The sequence below is a fragment of the Brachyistius frenatus genome, unplaced genomic scaffold (assembly GCF_029030835.1).
Source record: "Brachyistius frenatus isolate BFR_SWC_R1_liver_20210118 unplaced genomic scaffold, ASM2903083v1 Contig_30, whole genome shotgun sequence".
NCBI classification, from domain to species: domain Eukaryota; kingdom Metazoa; phylum Chordata; class Actinopteri; family Embiotocidae; genus Brachyistius; species Brachyistius frenatus.
The window spans coordinates 3,088,009-3,108,155 of NW_027210629.1; the positions used below are offsets into that span (position 1 = coordinate 3,088,009).

The 20,147-nt window shown below is 42.6% G+C and overlaps 1 protein-coding gene across 2 annotated transcripts in view; it reads right to left on the bottom strand.

Moving 5' to 3' along the window:
• The window catches only part of ptch1 (patched 1), a 55,261-nt gene extending 45,556 nt beyond the window's left edge, over positions 1 to 9,705 (bottom strand). For both annotated transcript variants that reach the window (XM_069699553.1, XM_069699554.1), the window contains exons 1-2: positions 9,125 to 9,705; positions 7,390 to 7,582 (exon numbers count right to left, since the gene is read on the bottom strand). In XM_069699553.1, the coding sequence (XP_069555654.1) occupies positions 7,390 to 7,582; positions 9,125 to 9,295 (364 nt within the window). In that variant the 5' untranslated portion in view covers positions 9,296 to 9,705. The remainder of the gene's footprint in view (positions 1 to 7,389; positions 7,583 to 9,124) is intronic.
• Between the last annotated feature and the right edge of the window lie 10,442 nt (positions 9,706 to 20,147).

The window sequence follows — 20,147 nt, forward strand, 5'->3', positions numbered from 1 at the left end:
TAGCCCAAACATTTGCCCTGTGTTAAATCAACAACACATCAACAAGCATGATGATTGGGAGGTAAACATGGTTACAGAGGAATGCATGTATGTGATTGGCCAGTACAGTGCCTTGCCAGGAGACTTTACAGTACATAGCAGCAAAAGTTGAGCCAGGTTTAGCTACCTTAAACTGGCCTGAATGTGTAGTGAATTGTCGGTATGAAAAATAAGTGTCATTGACTAAAAGACTGATCCATGATTGAGTAAAAAACAACAACTAAGTGACCAAGTGATACTGGCTTTTAACTCGTGACACTTTGTGATATTTCGATGTCCAGCCTGATAAACACTTTTGCACTCAGATACTAATTTTTTTTTAATTTTTTTTTTTACGTACATCTGGCCTAAATATAAGACAGACCATGTATAGTCACGAGTACTTTTCTTACTTGAAGCATGTCAGATGCAAATATCCAAAAAGAAAAGCAGCAATACAATGACAGAAATAAGAGGACACCCATCTGGCATTGCTGCAGTTTTTGTGCTGCTTCACAAGTGCCCCAAGTGTTCTCATGCATCAGTCAGACTTGCAGGGAGGTCTCAGGACAAGAGGCTATTTCTCATTGACCCGATCTGGAGCTCCAAACCTCTCAATCATCTGTGAGAGGAAATGTTATCTCTGAATCTTTATGCCTTGCGTGTGCATGTGCGGTACTTGTGTAACTGCTGAAACTGCCAGATTCTATGACGATGCGCTGTAGGAATTACAATGAACTATACAGCTACGTATGTAACTGTGGTGTGCCAGCGGGGCTAAAAAAAAAAAAAAAAAAAAAAAAAAAAAAATCGCGCGCACACGCGCACACACACACACACAGAGCATTAGGAGATGTTTGCAAGAAACTTTCTCTGCTCTGCAGTCTGAGAAACATCAATCCACACCCCAATCTCTCTCCTAGTGTACGGTAGGCACTGCAGCCAAAACACAAACACACTGCCGCTACTATACTCCTGCTTCTTCCCTCGCTCTGTCACCCCTCCAACACACAGGCACACACAGGCACATGCATGCGCTCGCGCAAGCTCGCGCGCGCGCGCACACACACACACACACACACACACACACACACACACACACACACACACACACACACCCTCTGCTGTTTTGTACTTTCTCCACCCTTCTGGCAGTCAGCGCTGTGAGGGAGGGAAGAGAGGAAAGGGGAAGAGGGAGGGAGCGAGGGGATCGGAGGGGAGGGAAGGAGGGAGGCCAGACCACCCTGCTCTCATGGCAGGGCTGAGTGTTTACATTGCCGTGGCTCACTCTGTAATACATCTGGCATTCTGAGGCCACTCTCTCCAGCCAGGGACTGGGGGGAGGAGGGGGTGGTGGTGGTGGTGGTGGTGGTGGAGGAGGGGAGGTAGGAGGGGGAAGGAGGCTCGGGTAAAGAGAGAGACCTTTCTGGCACAGAGGAAAAGAGAGGGATAGAGAGAGAGAGAGAGGAAGAGAGAGAAGGAGGTAGTGGAGGCGGGGGAAGGGTAATTCTCTCCACAGTCTCCTGTGGTCGGTCATTCGCAGGGCTCTGGTTTTTGAATAAGAGCGCCTGAAAGAATGCAAAATGTAAACAGAGAGCTTTGGAGGCATCTCAGGATGTTGTTTGTGAATGGGAGCGCGCTCTCCCCGAGGCAGGCACATTGCGCGGTTAATGAGTAATATTTTCGAACTGTTGCCTGGCATTCTACTTCTCACCAGGTAGGGCGAACACACACAAAGCTGATGAGAAAACATCACTGGAAGTCTGTGTACAGCACCAGAGGCGCAATGTTTCCCTACACTAAACCCCTCACCAGCTAGCCTCCACTTTTCATCAACTCATAAAGTTTTAACACAACACCCCGGAATGTTCCTCCTTATACAGCAGGTTTAATCCCGGTTGTAATAAACGGATGAACACAAAACTTAAAGGAGTCCAATTTTGAAAGAAGTGGGCATGCCTTATGTGCGCAGACTCATATTTGTGTGCAACTGCAAAGAGTTTTGGAGAGACGGAAAGATAGATGACTCTGTGTGGTGTATTCTGTGCTAACTAGGAAAAAAAAAAAAAAAACTATTGGGTGTGGGTGTATTTGTGTGTTTGATTGCTGCTGAATGAAAGCTGCTGGAGATAAAGAGTGAGTGAAAGAAACGAGAGAAAAAGGAAGACCAGGGAAGAGAAGAGGAAGAAAATAGAAAAGAGAGGCCCATCAAAATAGCCTGCCATGTCAGCCCTGGTCAACCACCTACTCTTTCAGAACTCGAAAGCAGTATGCATATGACAGTGTGTGTGTGTGTGTGTGTGTGTGTGTGTGTGTGTGTGTGTGTGTGTGTGTGTGTGTGTGTGTGTGTGTGTGTGTGTGTGTGTGTGTGTGTGTGTGTGTGCGCGCGCGCGTGTGTGTGCCCTCGCACATGCATCCATGCATGTATCAATGCTCCCATACACATCAAAAGCCGAATAATTCAATCATGCAAACCACAATCCCCTCAGTGGAGACGCCACTCTTCCTCCTCTCTCTCCTCCTCTTCTTCCTCCTCCTCCTCCTCCTCTTCCTCGTCCACAAGAAAGGATGTCAAGGCTTCTTCCGCATGCACTTATCATTATACTGCTCCCTTCTCCACTGCCATTACCAGCAAAACAACAAAACAACCACCAGCTCTGTCAGCTAAGCTCTTAATCACACTAGATACAAAACAGACATGCAAGGGAGGGAGGGAGTTGCTTTAGGAAAAAAAAAAAAAAAAAAATTAATCTAAAACCTTATATCAAGCTCAGTATGCACACAAACATGGCATCATTTGAACTGTTTCTCTTATTGATTTCAGGAAGAAGAAGCTGAAGGCAATCAGTTGTCATGGGAAAAGTTTGAATTTTCCTCCTCTTTGTCATGTCATTCCTAAACATATATTCTGTCATCAAAGCAGGAATGATGGTGAGCACTAATGTAGAATTTGGATATTTATTTGAGTTAGATATATTTTGATTCAGAGATTAAATAAAATAATACATCAGATTCACTGCCCTCTGCTGGAGAAGAGATGTCAAAAGGTTAAACCATTCATAAAATGAAATACTCCTCCAATGAGAAAGCCACGCATTCTTTCCTAACAACATCTGGCTCATGAGATGCACTCATATACAGTAGGCCTTCACACATGAACATATACAGCGGCTGGTGACAGCTGCAACTTCTGCTGCATTTCTTCCACCCCCCTCCCCTCTGCTGGGAGGCTTCACTCTGCACCCAGGCCACAGGGTGAGTATCAGGTGAGGTTTTAAATAGCGGGGCCTCCACAAGATGACCTCTGGGTCCCAGGGGTCTTCCCCTCGTGGCCCCTGGCCTCTACACTTATGCCCCCAAAGAAAGCGCTCCGGGACCAAGGGTCTCCCCTCGGTCTGTAGCCTTGAGACTACAATCCATACCCTGCGCGCCAGTCCAGGGCTGTAAATCTGGGGAACCATAAACTCATTTCAACTTGAATCACACATACGCATCTGCGTGGAGCTCAACTCCAAGTCCATGTACGATGAAAACAAAATACATCCTCCGAGTGCCGTTGGCCCCCATCTTCTCTCCAGTGCAGGCTAAAGCTACAGGCTAACCTCAACTCAGCCCAGATTACAGTACAGCTCCAGCTCATCTGCTTCACCCCCAGTTTCAACTTCAACCCTTGCCCAGAGCTCAAGCTTCAAAAGCCCCATTTCCAAACTTTTTCCTCCCTCTACCTTCTCTCTCTCCCCCCCCCATCAGCACAGCCCCATAATCTCCAGCCCCTCTCTCAGCGCAGACACAGAGCGAAAGAGCGAAGGGCTGTCCTACAGGAAGGCCAATGTTTATGTGATACTGTTTTAATTAGAGGCAGGCATGGCTCCTATTTTCTTTACAATTTGGCCTGTGTTTGCGTTAACCCAGAATGCCATGGGATGGCTCCGTTTTCCATTTTGCAGCCAGGAGGGACTGTTAAGGGGTCTCATTCCTCTCCTCTATGTCTCCGCTACCCAAACGTGGCTTATGGTAAATCATCGCAAGATCACCTAGAATCATCTGCAATTTGAAACTGAGAGTGTATCTAAAGTCAGAACATAAGGCAACAGGCATGTGCTCCAACATGGAGGAGAAGCACTCGGAGGGCTTCAAGCCACATTTGTGTGTGGGGAGATCAAGATAGGATGCCACAATACTACAACTTCCTCTTTGAGATAATCAGTTCCTGTCAGCATCACAGTGGATATTTACACAGAACTTGTATGCAGTGTGGATGCAATCTGCCTGAAATACACAACACTGTCACTGCATGTTTTCTCGGCAGAAAAAAAAAAACACTTAAAAAGAGTACTATGCTTTGCTGATTATTTAGCAAAGAAAAAAAAACAAACATACGACCTCAGAGGTTGAACACAATCTCCTCTTTGTGCAGGCATGCGTCTCACTCCCAATTGGTCCCTGTCACTTTGTCTAATAAACAGAACTTCCTGTGTCTGAGTAGTTATAAACAGTGCTGAGTGCGCTCTGTGTGAGAAGAGACAATCCCTGCGAAAGCTGTGGCACGTGTAGAATAAACACACTGGCCAACTCCGGTACGCAAGCTAATAGAGGTCTGCTGTAGACTTCAGCTGCTTTGGCACGACCACAAAACAGGTGATGACAGACACGACATGAGATCACAAACGTAAACGCAGCTCCAGTCAATTCGAACGAAATCAAGAGATCTAATCGGAGGTGGTTGTATCGCATGTGTGTGTGTGTGTGTGTGTGTGTGTGTGTGTGCGTGTGTGTGTGCGTGTGTGTGTGCATGTGTGTGTGTGTGCATGCGTCCACAGGCCACACAGCTTCCAGGCGGGGTCGTCCACGGGTCGCCTGTGGAGGGCAGTTCCAAATGAAACATAAACAGCCGTTCCGTCCTCTCCTCTTCTCTCCTCTTTTTCCTCTCGGACGATGAGCCGGTCCCCCAGCACGGCCCAGCACAGCGTTCCCCGGTCCAGGCAGAACTAATCTATCCCTCAGCTGTGCAGTCTAATCTAAACAAACAGATCTCTCCCTACCAACATCTGGAACCCCTCACGTAACGGGACCTCAGAAACCACCGCAGCCCCGTCTCCTACTCAGTGTCTGTGTGTGTGCGAGCAGGTCTCTGTGTATCAGTACTAGCCACTATGACACCATGTTGTAGATGTCTACCAGAGGTCACTACGCAGGTGTCCGCCAGGTTCACTAGAAATCTAGGCTGTTGTGTCCATGCCAAAACCTAATGGAGTAACATCAGTGAATGGGGAAAAAAAAAAAAAAAAAAAGAGTAAAGAAGGCTGTACAGAATTGGATTTTGAGCTTTCTGAATTAGATTTATTGTTAAGTCATTGTTAACTGTACAATAGGGCCAGTGAATACCTGAAACATCTGGGAAAGATGACAAATATCAATCACAAGTGAACAGAGCCTGAACTAAAATGATACTTTGTCTGATAAATACAAACAAGTGTTTACAATAACAGGAAAATCCACAAATCCTCACTGTTTTACTGCTCAATAAATAACACAATAAATCCATCCAAACTATATTTTTCGGTATCAGACATTTTTACTCTCTGTAGACTTTATATGTGGCTGTAAAAGATCAACAGTTTGCTGCTTCATGAAGCGAAGCAGCTGAGGGCAGCTCGAATGCTCGTGACCATTACAATATGTCAAAGGCAAAAGTTTGTGTGGCAAGAAAGTACCAAAACATTCACAGAAACAAACATTTACTGCAGCATAATGGACTTCTCTACTGTGATTTGTATCCTCAATATGCTCTAAATGATAGGTTGGCCAAAATGTTGCTAAATACACTAGTATACACTAGCTTGACATAAAAAATTAAATAAAAAAAAGCTGTCAATTATGAAAATAGAGGCTGATCTCAGCAAGTTTGATCACTTTATCTAATAAATGACCAAAAATTATTAAAATCATAAGCAGTTACTTTTCCATCCATCGATTTCTTGACTCCTCAAATTCACTTAATGCCTGTGTAGTCGTAAAGGATGCATTATGGAGTTCGTATTAACATTTGGTGTCATGTGGTGCCCCTCGTCTTACTACACATGGCCGTGGTCTGACATGTGAAAAGTGTGTGAAAACAGTGTGATCCTCTGAGCACAATCAGGAGTCCTGTGCTGAAGAGGCTCCCCTCCACCTCAACTGCTGCCAACTGCGCCTGCGCAACAGATTAGAAGAACACGCTGTCTGTCAGACCCCTGCAGCAGCACGCAAGGAGAGAGCAGCCAACCCAGGGAAGAGGTGGGGTGTTTGATCTGTTCAGGAATCAGTCTGCTTTAATGCTTCGTCTCAGGGACTATACAGGTTGTTGTCTTTTTTTACTTGAAAGAGGGGGGTTAAAACGTAGAGAGCACAAAAAAGGTGACCACACAAGCAGGATTAAATCTAAGTGCAAGAAATATTTTGGTCCTGCTTTTAATCACCAAAGAAATAATCTACACATTTTTCAACAGCAAAATCTGCTCCTCCATTCATGACTCCACCAGCCGACTTTAGCCATAAGTGCAGGAATGCGGATCAAAGGAAAGGAAAAAAAAAAAAAAAAAAAGCTCAGCCCCTTACCCCCCCCCCCCCCACCAAGCACCACCCATAAGCACAGTCTCTTTTTCCCTTTTAAATGTTCATTATTCATAAGCTGTTTCTGAAAGGAAAAAAAAAACAAACAAGTGGGCCCATCCACCACATAAACACGAGTTCCTGTCCTCACTCCGCTTTTTCCCTGCAGCCGGAGACAAATCTTTTTGGAAAGTTGAGAGCTGTCCAAAACGGGACCACACACAGTCTCTGAGCCTTCAACTGCTGGGGGCAGGCAGACACACACTCACTCACACACTCTCTCTCTGACACACACACACACACACACACACACACACACACACACACACACACACACACACACACACACACACACACACACACACACACACACACACACACACACACACTCTCTCACAAAATGGCGGCTTTGACAAAAATTTCCTCTACCTCAAAAAGCTGGTTATGAACTTAATTACAACCTTATTCAGGAGCGCAGTTGCAGTCACCTCTTGCACACCTTGCGTCTGGGTCTGACACAGATTGAGAACTGCAAGTATGTTAGGAAATGTGCAATTATTTTCCAATTACACTTGGCCACTTGCCAGGACCTAAACAATAAACAATCCCCCTAGTTTGTTTAGTAGCACCCACCAAGCCCCTCTTGTCACATCTAAACCATCCCAATGTAAAATTGTAAAGCACTGAAATCAAGAACAGTCAAAGCAGGTTCCACGCAAACACATACATGAGAAGCAGATAAATTGTACAAGTTGTCAAACATAAATTAGACCGTCTTACCTTCCACCCAGAGTTTCTCCACGTCCGTTTCCAGATTAGCTGCCCTTAAGCCCACAGCGAACGCTCCAAAAATCATGAGGCCCACCACCAAAAACTTTCCGCAGTTCTTTTGTATGTAACAGCCCAGCCTAAATAAAAGTCTCTGGAACTTCGCTCTCAGCCACAGAGGTGCTTTCCTCCCAGTCGCCTTCCCCTATGATAAGACAAGAGTCCTAATGTTACTGTCAATCAAAACACAGAACACTGAACTTACCTGGGCAGGTGAGGCTGTAGGGTTCAAGAGCAAAGGTTTAATGTTATACATGCAAAGAAATGACGAGCACAGGTGGTCCCAAATGTGTTCATGTCAAAGAGTCTTTAAACTACAGGCCCCAATTTGACCCAAGGAACCGCATCTGAGAAGAGTTATGACTCACCATAAGACTGCACATATATCTATAATTAAGTATCTAAGGGACACGAGAGCTGGGAACAAAATAATACGACACAGTCACTGCCTTACTCTGCTAACCTTCAGTGACTGAAAACACACACATCTGCAGGGGAAACCGCTGAGGACTCCCCAGAGTGAGAGCCACAGGTTCGGTCATATCAGTAACACTTATAAACTGTAACCTTAGCATGATACATGCAAAAAGACAAGATACACAGTCCAGCTCTGTCATTTCACTGCTGCAGTGATGAGTTATGAATGAGCTGATCCCCCCCACCCCCAAACAAAAAAGAAAAACACAAAAGTCACATGTTTGCTCTGCAGCTGGACCTCCAAGGTTGACAGAGGGGAATAAAAGGAGATAAGTGTCAAACCACAACTATACAGTCAGTGGGCTTTTGATAATAGGCCTCTCCTGTGTCTTTGCTTCACACATTAAGATATCCACCTGAAACAAAATAGCCTAGAGGGTCTTACAAGTCTGCTTTGGAATTATAATAGTCGTCTAAGTAGCACAGAAGCCCCAGTAAATAAGACTGAACAATACTTTGAAGTGTTACAAAAAAAAAAAAGGTCATCACTGCAGAAGAACTTTTCTTTTGGAAGGAGTATAATTTGTCACCGAGGTGGCCCACGCTAACACTGACGCACACCCACCCACACTTCAACCGGTGATTTTAAATACCACCACACACAACTCCACTCCCCGTCCAGCAGCCCGTGTGTTCCGGCCTGCATGGGGAGTGGAGGAGCCATCACAGGGGGGACTCACAATATTTGTGAACGGAAGAGGGCAGCCACATGGATTTTTTTTTTTTTTTTTTCTTCCCCTCCTCTCGCTCTCTCTTTACGCAAGTCACCAAGGTTTACGTACTGTCACAAACTTTTAACTGACACCAAAACTTTTAAAGCAGCTCACTGCGAAAATAAACGTGAAGTTGAGCGTTGTTTAACAGGGAGTTGTGGCGCTCACTGAGTGAGTGAACGCTGCATGTTTCGCCTCGTCTCAGACCGTTATAGGTTGGGGATGCATTAGGAACAATCGAGTGGTTGTATTTGGGAAATAGGAGCTCAAAATTTGCTTCACATCCTAAAAGAGAAGCCGGCTGCATAGGAAGAGTCTAAATGAAATAGATCAAAACAACTGTGGGATCTCTACAACCTTGCCTTGCCCCTGTGTCCCCCTGCCCAGCCCGTCCTGTTACCTAGCAGCGACTGGACATAGTTTGGTCACTTTTCTCAGCGAATACAATGAATGCAGGACCATTAAGCGGTTCCCCGGCAAATAAGATAAATAAGCACCTCTGTGATTTGCTCCAAAGCAAAGCCTGCATCGCAGTAACTCGGCCGCTGCAAATACTCCAAATCCAGCGGTGTGTTGCGGGTATAGTCCCCCCTGTTCCTCCGCGTTATCCTCGGCCGATCGGGGTCTCTGTTTTCCTGCTCGGAGGGCGCATTAGCAGCCGAGGCCATGTTGCGGGGACTGCGAGATGGTTACCGTTTCCCACTTTATAGTATTTCCCCGAAAGCGTGTAGCGATATCCCAAGGCAACAGAGTTTCACTCTCGGAGATCTCACAACCGTGAAGTAGGACTTCATACTCCTGTTGGAGACGGCGAGTCATAGTCTGCGCCTTCCATCCCAACATTTCGTGATCCGGAGGTCTCCACCGCTTTCACCGCATTCACCGAGTCTCTTAAAAAAAAAAAAGTAAGTTTCTCTCAAAAAGCGAGGTGCGCGAGGTGATTCCCATACACAAGTCGTCGGGTAAGAAACCTCGATGGTCGTAGCATTCTGGTGAGATCTATGTGGTCTTCCCCTGGGCCGCGCGTCACGGCCAACTCTGAGATTCAATAGAAGAGGAGAAAAAGACCTCTCTCCATTTGGAGGCAGTGAAGGAGGAGGGGTGAAAAGAAAAAAAAAAAAGACTCGAGATCCCGCCTCTGGGCCTGTCAGATTGCAGGACTTTCTTGCATCTGATTGGTTCCAGAAGGGCAAAAATTACTCAGCAAACACGACTATTATTAGCTGCTTAGCAACAGCTCACTAAAGTAGGGAGACCACCCAGGCAGACAGAGCTCATGTGTGCATGTCCAACTTCAGGGGAGGCTCTCTGAGAGCCGAACCCCTCGGTGCGTTTTGGGTTTCCACATCGCTTTTCGTTGCTAGAATGAATTGCGCTGAGAGGATCTGAAGTCTGAGGCAAGGTACCCGGTCTGTAAGTCGGAAGGGGGGCCGAGGAATGTCAGAAATGATGTTTTTAACTTTGTTCCCCCCCCCCCCCCTGTACCACCACCACAATGGTGGTAGTTGAGCCTCATTTTAGTGGTTCACGGGTAGATGCTATTGTTGACAATAGCGTCTTTACAGTAGCAGCATTTCCATAGCAAACAGGCTGGTGTAGTTTTGACAACTAAACTTTTGCTGTGTCATTCATTTGCTGAGGTTTTTGTCTCAATGATGAAACGTATATTACGGGTTTCGGAAACATTAAGTCCATTTACAAACGCACCTCAGCCACAAGATAAGATGGATCATAAAATGCAAAATAATAACTCTTTGACTAAACTATTTAATGACAGGATACAATTCTACGACCTTTTAAATATGAACGTGTGTTAATGATTCGTCATTTACGCGCCGTGACGCATGGACATGCTTATTTACGCCCTTTATTAAATTTATCATTAACTTTATTGATTTATTGTTATCATATCACAGTATTGCTGCGGATCCAAACAGTTTAAATTAGATCATATTTCACCAGCTGCAGAAACAAATGAATGAGTAGTCCTTTTTTGTGCATTTCTGATGTGAAATTCGGCTGCAAACGCCCAACGCCTACATTTAGGATTTTATCACTATCTAACTTTGTATCCATATGCTCCTGTTAACTGGTAGCCGAAAGCAGTAGGCAGATATCCATACTTTTCTCAGTGCAGCAGACAGGTAAACCTTTGCAAAAACCGGACAAAATAAGCCCAAAAGGTTTTTAAGGTTTGTCAGATAAAAGAAATAGACAGCTTCATTCACATGTTTAAAACACCTGGATCACTAAAAGTCACTCAAATAAAAAAATTCCATGACAGGTAAATAATCAAGGACATATTAAGGTAAACACATGGCTTCTTATACCTAATCGACCCCCGCAGCTGCTTGTTGGACCAGAGTGTCAGTAAATCTGCACCATGGACTTCACACCTGAGTTAGCAGCTCTTACAAGCGGCTGGTCTGGCTGCCAGCAGCGCACTTACCATCTTCAGTCCAGGTGGGGAGCCGCTCTGCAGAATCCGTGATATCGGCCCCCCGTGGAGTGCGAAACGCGCCGGTTATGATACAGATAAAGAAAAAAAGACCTGCTTTAGTGTTGTGAGGAGAAAAAAAAAAGACGCATCGTAATCCGTCTCAATCGCGGTCATCACGCTCTGCGTCAGGAGGCGGTTCCCTCACAATTACATGGCTGTTCCTTTTTTGGCCACGTGGGTGGTCCTGTTCGCACCATAGGCAGGGCCCTTGGACTGTCACGTGATTAGCCCAAAATTGTAAACTGTACCAGCCCAAACACAACAGCCACCTGTGTATCAGACAATGACATATATACACTCAGAAAGAAAGAGAGCACAGAGTCACATGCTTCTCAGAAAAGTTATGTTTCATATTTAATACCTGTACATGCACAGGTGCACACATTGCATTACACATTACAAATGTCTGCATGCATGTATGTAGACACATGCAAATATATACATTGCATGCTTTGATTAGGTTCCTCCAAAATATGTGTTAATACTGTATGGAAGTATGTACACAGTGAATAGGCACAATAAGCCATGCACACAAAAACACACTCATGCCTGCTCAATCACATATCTAATTCACAGATTAAATATTGTGTGTTTTCTTTTGAAAACTGTAATGTTGCCATGAAAAGTGGGATACATTTTGCTGAAATTATCACCCTGAATGTCCTTCCTGGAGCAAACCACGTTTAAAAAAAAAAAAAAGTCAGCAGTCTAAATTCCAGAATTGAATTGTTATTCCTCTGTTTAGTTTAAGAATATGGCAGATAAATGTTTTTTTTAATTTATTTTTATTTTTTTTATCTATTCAGTCCCATCAAAATTTAGATTTTTCCTTGGAATCATAGGAAGGTTGGTGTAGTGGAGACCATCACCTCCACTGCAACAATATCATCATTTCAGTGGCATCAGATATCCCTAGTGTGGTGTCTGAGTGGGAAAAAGCATCCAAGAGGGAGCAAAGTTAGGCTGCGATGCCCCCTAATGCCCCTGAATAGAACCAGGCCTGTCTCAGTGGAACATGCTCTTAAAGAAAGCAGGAGTCATAACTGCTGCACAGTATCTGTGCTAGACATGTTCAGGTTGTTGACAGTAACACTGCAGGACTCCATTAAAGTGCCGTAGGCCATCGTGGGAAACGGACCTCCCCTTCGAATACTGTAGTGTTGAGGCTGTAAAGATATGTCAGTAAAAATGCTCTGGGAGATTATATTGCAAGCATCTGTGTGAACTAATGAAATGCGTATGCACATACGATGCCAAAACACCCTTGACCAAACAAGAGCATATTTCCTTTTTATTTTTTGTCATTTACCATTATGTGCTAATATGGATCAGATGGACTAATTATTCACTTTGGGTGGAGAGCAATGCTATCCAAATTATTTTCATTTTGTGATTGTAGGCAATAGTTTGGATTGAAGTTTTGTGAGCAAGAAGGACACAAAGTTTATTGAGGCCTGTAAGTAATTGTATTTTAACACACAGATAGAAAAGTTTTACTTGCTGCCCTGTGCATGTTTGAAATGGCTGCCATAGCTTTTTAGGACAGAAATATGATTAAATAATCCATAAAGACACTGGTCATTTGTTGCATGTTGACCACGTTACACTGGTCCACTACATTCTACTGAAACATAGAAGATTAAGTCACACTGAAAATCTTGTTTTTGCTGACTTTCAGTGCTTTAACCTCTCATCTCATTGCAGTGGTGTAGAGGTGTACTTAAGGATGCAGTGACATCACGGATGGGTGTGGTTACAGGTGCAAGAAAGCACACAACCAACCACACAGTGACGGATGTGAAACGAGGCAGAAACAGTCAACCAGACAGGGCAGGAAAACACAGTTTTTAAGCCTGAGTTAACTGTTATTAGTTAAGAAATAGTTGCTACATCCCCTACCAGAATCAGACTCCAGCTGTTTTGTGGCCTCAGTGGTTCTCTTGATTAATGTTTGCCTTTCTGAGATCGGTCATTTTTATCTAGTCCTCTTCCACAGCCACATGGATTTCTTAATGAGGAAAAGGAGATGAAGTATTCACTTAGGAGCTGGAGGAATTGGGCGTTGATCCCGGAATGACTTCATTGGCCAATCACTTTCTTTGACCCCTGGCGGGGCCTTTCACACCCCTGAAGGCTGGTCGCTGGCTGGCGGCCATGGGAAAAAGCTGAAAAACCTTGTTTAGTGCATGCGCTTATTTATGATTTGCAGGTGGATTACAGTTCAAAGCAGAAGTGTGCCAACACATTACTATCACTAAGTCAAAGCTCCAGTCTCCTGTTCGCCAGGTTCGTTGTGAGGCTAGATGCAGGCATACATGGAGACTTCTCATCAGTTTTTCGTGTCCATAAAGTAATCATCAACTTGGGTCCTCATTTCTCATTTTGATCATATGTTCTATTACTCCATTGTGACTCAAATAATTTTCTCTGTAACCACAATGAACAGCAACAGTATCCAACCTTGCAAAGTTATAGAAAATCTGCAGCAACTTAGTTGAGTAGTTATGAATGGAAATGGTGGGGCGGCTGTTTTTGCCAGCCATCATAAGACGAGGTGGAGGGTTGGTGCAGGGTGACCAGGCAGCCACTCACATTTCAAGCCAGTCACAGTCAGATAGTGGGGGAAACACCAGAAAAAGAAGGAGAGAGTGAGAGAATGCAAACAAAGCACACCTCTTTATTGAAAACAAATGTACTCGAGATCCCAATTAAGTAAAAAATGTCCTCTCTCCCTCTTTCTGTCTCCCCTTCATTCCACCAAGAAAAAAGAAAAGAAAAGAAAAGAAAAAAAAACACGATATGGGTGCTTGCGAGTGAGGGGTTCTTAGTGCTTAAAAGATCATGTGATGTGCTCCATTCATTGGGAGAAGCAGCCTGTTTATAGAGCCCATGTGGCTTTCGCTGCAGAGTACTGATGGTGAGAAACATGCATTGCACCATTGCATTAGGTGTATTGTTAAGATGACTGTTCCCAGGCATGTGTGTCCTCGAGCAAATACAGTTGAGACTTTGTGATTGACTATGTGTCACATGAGTTGAACATTAAAGGATCATTCTGGCAAAGTTCTGCCCAAAATTTCTATTGGAATTAACATCTTTGTACTAATGCAGTTAAATGGTTAGATGTGGAAACATGGCAACATCGCTAAGATGTCTAAGTGGATAAGCAATATGAGCACTGAGACAATCAGACTGACTGAACTTAAATGAAACAAACTTCCTTTAATTTATTCAGAGTACTTCGATGTCAGTCAGCTGACTGAGAGTTTTAACAATCTCACACTTCACCCAATCAGAGTTTTTCATGAACTCCACTTCCTCCTCCTCCACCTCTATAGTTTGTATTAGACCAGTGAGGTCATCCGAAGTCCTGCTTCACATCCATCCATATTCTCATCAAGGCTTTTGAAGGTGCTAAAGGAAGAAAGACTGATACTGAGTTTCTATACTCAATTCAGAAAAAAATCCTGCTCAACTACACTTGTAAAAGGATTATGTCTTGCCGAAGACTTCTGACTTATCTCTTCAATTTTTTCTGAGCACACTATGTCAAATAAATGTATTTATTAATCTTTAAGCCATTCTTTCAATTAGTCTGTCATGACTGAAATGTTGTTGACTTTTGTCTTTACCTCAATGAAATTGTAAAGAGAATCTGGCTTGTTTACAGCTTGGCTGATCATCTGACCACAACTCCTCTATTGTAGCAATGTGTCACCATGGTCCCAGATGTCTACAGTTACTTTCGTGAATACAATGTTATCATAAGAAACACAAATGATTGTCAAACTATGAAAATAAGACTCAAGTTGTATTAAACAGGAATCATCCTTTATGTGTTTCTATCTGTAAGGCTGCACATTTATACAGTATAGTCACAAGAAAATCTTCCTCTCAGTTTACCTCCGCAGTAATATCCCTCTTGAAAGCCCCAAACAGGTACCATATCCAATATTTCTGCCAAGACATAACACCATCCCCTCCTCCTCCACCAAGGCTGCCTCTGCAGCAGTTAGGGCTGAGTGCACAGCGAGAGCCTGCTGGGATGTTTATGTTTGAGCTCAAGATTGTCTTAAATCATACACCGGGGTGTTTGACAGGTTGCAGCACTGCCTGGCCTCTGTTTACCTCTCCCAATTTCCGAAAGGCTTTGTATGCACAATCAGAGCGGCTCCGAGAGGATCCAAGAGGGCCATTTCCACCGTTCTCCATCTCGCAGCAGCGCAGAGAAGTGGACCCAATGCATCATAACGTGATACAGAAATGAACCGTTTGACTTCATCAGAAAAAGTAAACTCTCCAGTAAAAAAAAAAAAAGCAAGCCAGATTAATTTAAATATTTCAAATATTTCAAATTGATTTTGTGTTGCTTGTGGTTCTGAACATTGTATACTTGAATAGATGACTCTTTGCAGACATACTGATATGGAAAAGAAATGATCACTTATTGTAAGTAGGTGTACACAAAGTTTTACGCTCTATTCCAAGAGTTAAAGGATTAGATTTGTCAGGTTCTCAGATGGTGTGTGTCTGTTTTATTCTATAAATTGTTAAGTGTGTCTGACAGAAAGTGTGTGACCACAAAACTAGATTTTAGATGAATATTGGTTCTGATTTGAGGGCATTTAAGAACTTTTAAGCTGTATTAGTCTCGTTTAGACTCTGTGAAGCAGTCCAGTTCTGTGTTTAGCCGACATTTGCTTTGAGATCTGGGACAGACAGTGTTGGAGCTGGCAGATATTTAGACAAGGCAGAGGTCTGTTCTGCAGAACTGGCCTGAGAAGCTGTAATTTTTGGAAGTGAGTTCAGCCTCCAATGTTAACAGGAAACGTGTGCTGCGCTGAATGTATACACACAGCCTCAACAAATAAGCAGTATAATACAATATCAACGCTGTGTTTCCAAAGAAAGATGGGGAAAGTGAGACAGACCAAAATAGGCAGAGAGCAGTCAAACAGATGGAGCTGGCTTCTCAACAAATTCATTTTATAAATTGTGTGAAGAAAGAAAGGAAATTTTGACTCAGACACACATTTGCAACCAAATATATTTGTTACAAATCTGCTCTTTTGCACATTTTGACTGTAAAGTGACACATTTAAAGGTAAGCTGTCCAGACCTCTGTTCACTCACTCAAACCTCCTGTTCGGTAACTGATGCCTTCCTCAATGGAATTCAGGCTCATAAACAAGCAGCATCGACCTTCATTAGGACAAATGATTCCAACGACACAGAGCATGGGTGCATACTTTCATATTCCTAAATGAATCTACAAAATATCTCCCACACAATATTAAAGACTGAAATCAAATTTATCATTACTCAAAACTTTCTTATTTATGTATTCAAACAATTCCATAGTTTGTAGTGTATCAGGGACTGCTCCTTTTCATGGGTAGATGTTTCAAGTTAAGACTTGCATTAATGAGGATAAAATGGCAATTAGGAGTATTTCGAATACCAGCACTTTTCAAAGATGTGCCTAATGGCTTATAAACCTGTTTATGGGATTTTTTTTTTTTTCAGTTTGTCTGGAACATGAAGTGCACATTCAAATCAAACTTAATCCATGTGATTTATTTTGAATCAAAAGACAAAGAAGAGGATCTTAGAAACTAGCTATTGTCAAACATTGAAGAAAAAGTGACAAATAAAAAGCACCGTTTTTCATTCACAGATGAAGCGATACACAACGGATTGAGTTTGACAGAATGTGATTGAAAGCTCCTCAGACATAAACACTATCATTACAGAGGTTGGGGTATATATATATATATATATATATTTTAAGCTTTTAATTATGATGCTATTTACATCAGTTGTGTTGGAATTTGAGCATTCGGACAAAATTATAATATTTCTGCTGGAAAATACACTTCACTGCAACCACAGTGATGCTGGATTGTTTTGACCTTATCAACACATGGAAAAAAAAATAACAAAGAGGACACATCAGCCTTGAAATGTCTGACCTTGGATCAGTTTTCATAAATTGTTACTCCCTGGTTGAAAGATGTAGATATAACAGGGGGATTTTCAAAGTCACATCTCTTCTCTAAGTTATGTTTCAGGCTCATTTTCACAAATGCTGTGCATATTCATAATACCCTCATTATGTACTGTATATGTAAGAAAAAGGGCAATAAATATGTGGAAGAGAGACATAATAAAGAGGTTGGGAAAATAGTTTGTGGTGTGAAATCGGATTGAATGTGGTGCAGATCTATAGAATATATGTTTACACCACCTGCAGCCAAACCATTGCATCTGCATCAACACCGTCATCATCTGTTTGTTTTCTCAACAGCAATGAGATCATAGCTTAAGTGGCCAATTAACCCAAACACAATTCAAACTGGGACATTATCAGTGATTGCAAGAGCAGGATGAAAAGGGTAATTTATGGTTGCTTCTCTGGACACGTGTGAGTGGAGGATTATGAAACCTTCCAGCCTAATCGTTGTCATATTGATATCACACCTGCATTTTTGTGTGTGTATCTGTGTGCATTTCTGATTTGTGTCTGTAAACCTCTGCGCTGTTTTGGTTAAATGTCTGGTGGACTTACTGTGAGGTCTGACTTGAGTAGGGGAAAATAGCTGTCATAATTACCCAAGCCTGTATCTCGCAGCTCTAATCCCTGTTGCCTAATTACCGCCTGCTAACAATCTTGCTAATTTATGTGTGTTGGTCAAGATGTGGGCACTCTCCTCTGTAACTATCTCACAGTCCAGCCAAAATTGTTAGTGGTGAAAATTCAACCATAATTTCTCCTGACACTTTAAACAGCTAAAGGAGGCTACACAATGATGTGCGACAGCGTTTCTCTTATCCTCAGAAGGAGAATAACGCTGCAGTTTCCAAGCCAGGAGTGCATGTATGTAAATAGGTGATGGTGATAAAGTGAGATTAAAAGAGGATTACAGTGGTAACAGCCAGAAAGTCAGTATAAGGAGAAGAAGAGGGTTTGATATGACATTTCCAAACGGAATAGTTGAATGTAAACACAGCTGTATGAAAGATTTATTGGCTGTGTTTTGATTATTGCTTTGTCTTTCCGTAGACTGCCAGGGATTGTTGTGTATACACAGAATCTGCTGCTGACATCTTAAATGTCCTCAGTCTCGAAGGTGTTAGCTCTGAAATCCTGGAACTTCAGAGAAATCCATCTGCTCAGTCTTAAAAGCTTTTAGTCTTGTTTAGGATTTTGATGGTGAAATAAACTCTGAGGTAGTTCAGTGTGTCTGCTGAAAACATCTCTTATTATGCAAGAAAAATAATGAGAATAGATTGAATATGAGCTAAAGGTGGAATGGTAAATCTGATACAATTAAAGTCTGTTTCAGAGCTGATATTACACACCAAACCAACATTGTTTAGGTCTGTAGACATCAGATAAACACACATTCATCTGTCATCTCACCGCCATTCTGGTGTTTATCATAGAAATGTCAAACAATCTGAAACAAAGTCAACATGTACTTGTATACAGGGGACTCATTTCATAAAATCATCTTGCTTTTGAGTGCAGGGCAGACTGACTGAAAGCTGTTCTTGGTTTAATCAGGTGAGGGACATGATGACAGAGAGTGTAGAAATGAAGTTTAGTTTTGTTGCTTCAGCCAAATCACAGATGTAGCATTCATCTCTGTCCTCACATCATGACATTTTAATCCTGACATACACTGCGGAGCTTTACACTGTAAACAGGCTTAAAAAACACAAAAGTCCAGTGAAAGGAGCATCTGGGCATAAAATATATTGTCAATAATGAGCTGGACTAGTTTGCAATTATGAAGTCATTTGGAAAAAGACAGAAATCGGGTGATGTGCTCATTCAATAAAACAAGAAAAATACGGGGGATGTAGCTCAGTCGTTAATGGCCCGAAGGGAGCTCTAAACTAAACAGAAATATGTGTACATACAGTACGTTACAATATGTATACATGTTAGTTTCTCAATGTAGCTGTGTGGGCTTTGTTGGGGTAGAAATGTAAAAACGATATCACAAAAACACCATGATTAACTAATTTGTTAGTGACGAATGATTTTAAAGTAATTTTGTGAGGTTTTGTTGTTGAATTAAAGGGTGTTTCAGGGCAGGTCTTCAGTAATTGCGAGTAATCAAGACTTAAATAGCAATTTTTTTTTTAATGGGGATTGGTGAGATGCTACCAATTTATCCTATAATGTTAAAAATGACTGATACTATTTCCAAGTTGCACCCACTGGTTACCATTGTCATTTCTCTGGCTTCACTTCACACAGCGTAAATGACTACAAAGGATGTGCTTGCTGACTTAGTTGTGAGGTGGGTCAAAGCAAGATTTAGTTTAATTCTCTTTTTTTTGTACTATTTTACATTACAATTAAAAATAAATAATAATAATAAAAAAATAAAAAGATGCAAAACTGCTCAATTGACTTGGCTGATTTGCTTAGGAGGTTATTTCTGGCATAATGTTGAGTTAATTATAGAGAATTGACACTTTTTTCGGATTTCCAAAGCTGAACAAGTCTTCACTTGCAGTCAGTTCCACACACAAACATCCCAACGAGTTGGGAAATGAACATCCACTCTGAAGAGGAACTCTTCCAGTAACTATCAGTGACACCTGAAGGAAGCGAGTGGCCTCACTCCGTCAATGTTTTGAGCGGCCATTCCAAAAGAGGTCATGCATGACTTTAAAGGAAATCCAGAGGGCGGAAATTACACACACACACAAAACCTATACATTCTGGTGCCTGCCTGACACACACACAGACACACACACACACACATGACATAGACCAATGATCAAAAGTGTACTTGTGTGTCCCCACCTGCTTAAGTGGACAGACAAGACAGAGACACACACACATACACACACTTGAAAACAAAACATATTTGCGCTCACACACAGTTGCACATACCTGACATACCACAGAAATGCTCACACAAATACATGAGTCATTCAAACCGTCCACCACTGACAACTGATCAGAGACTAACCTCACACACATTTCAAACACACACACT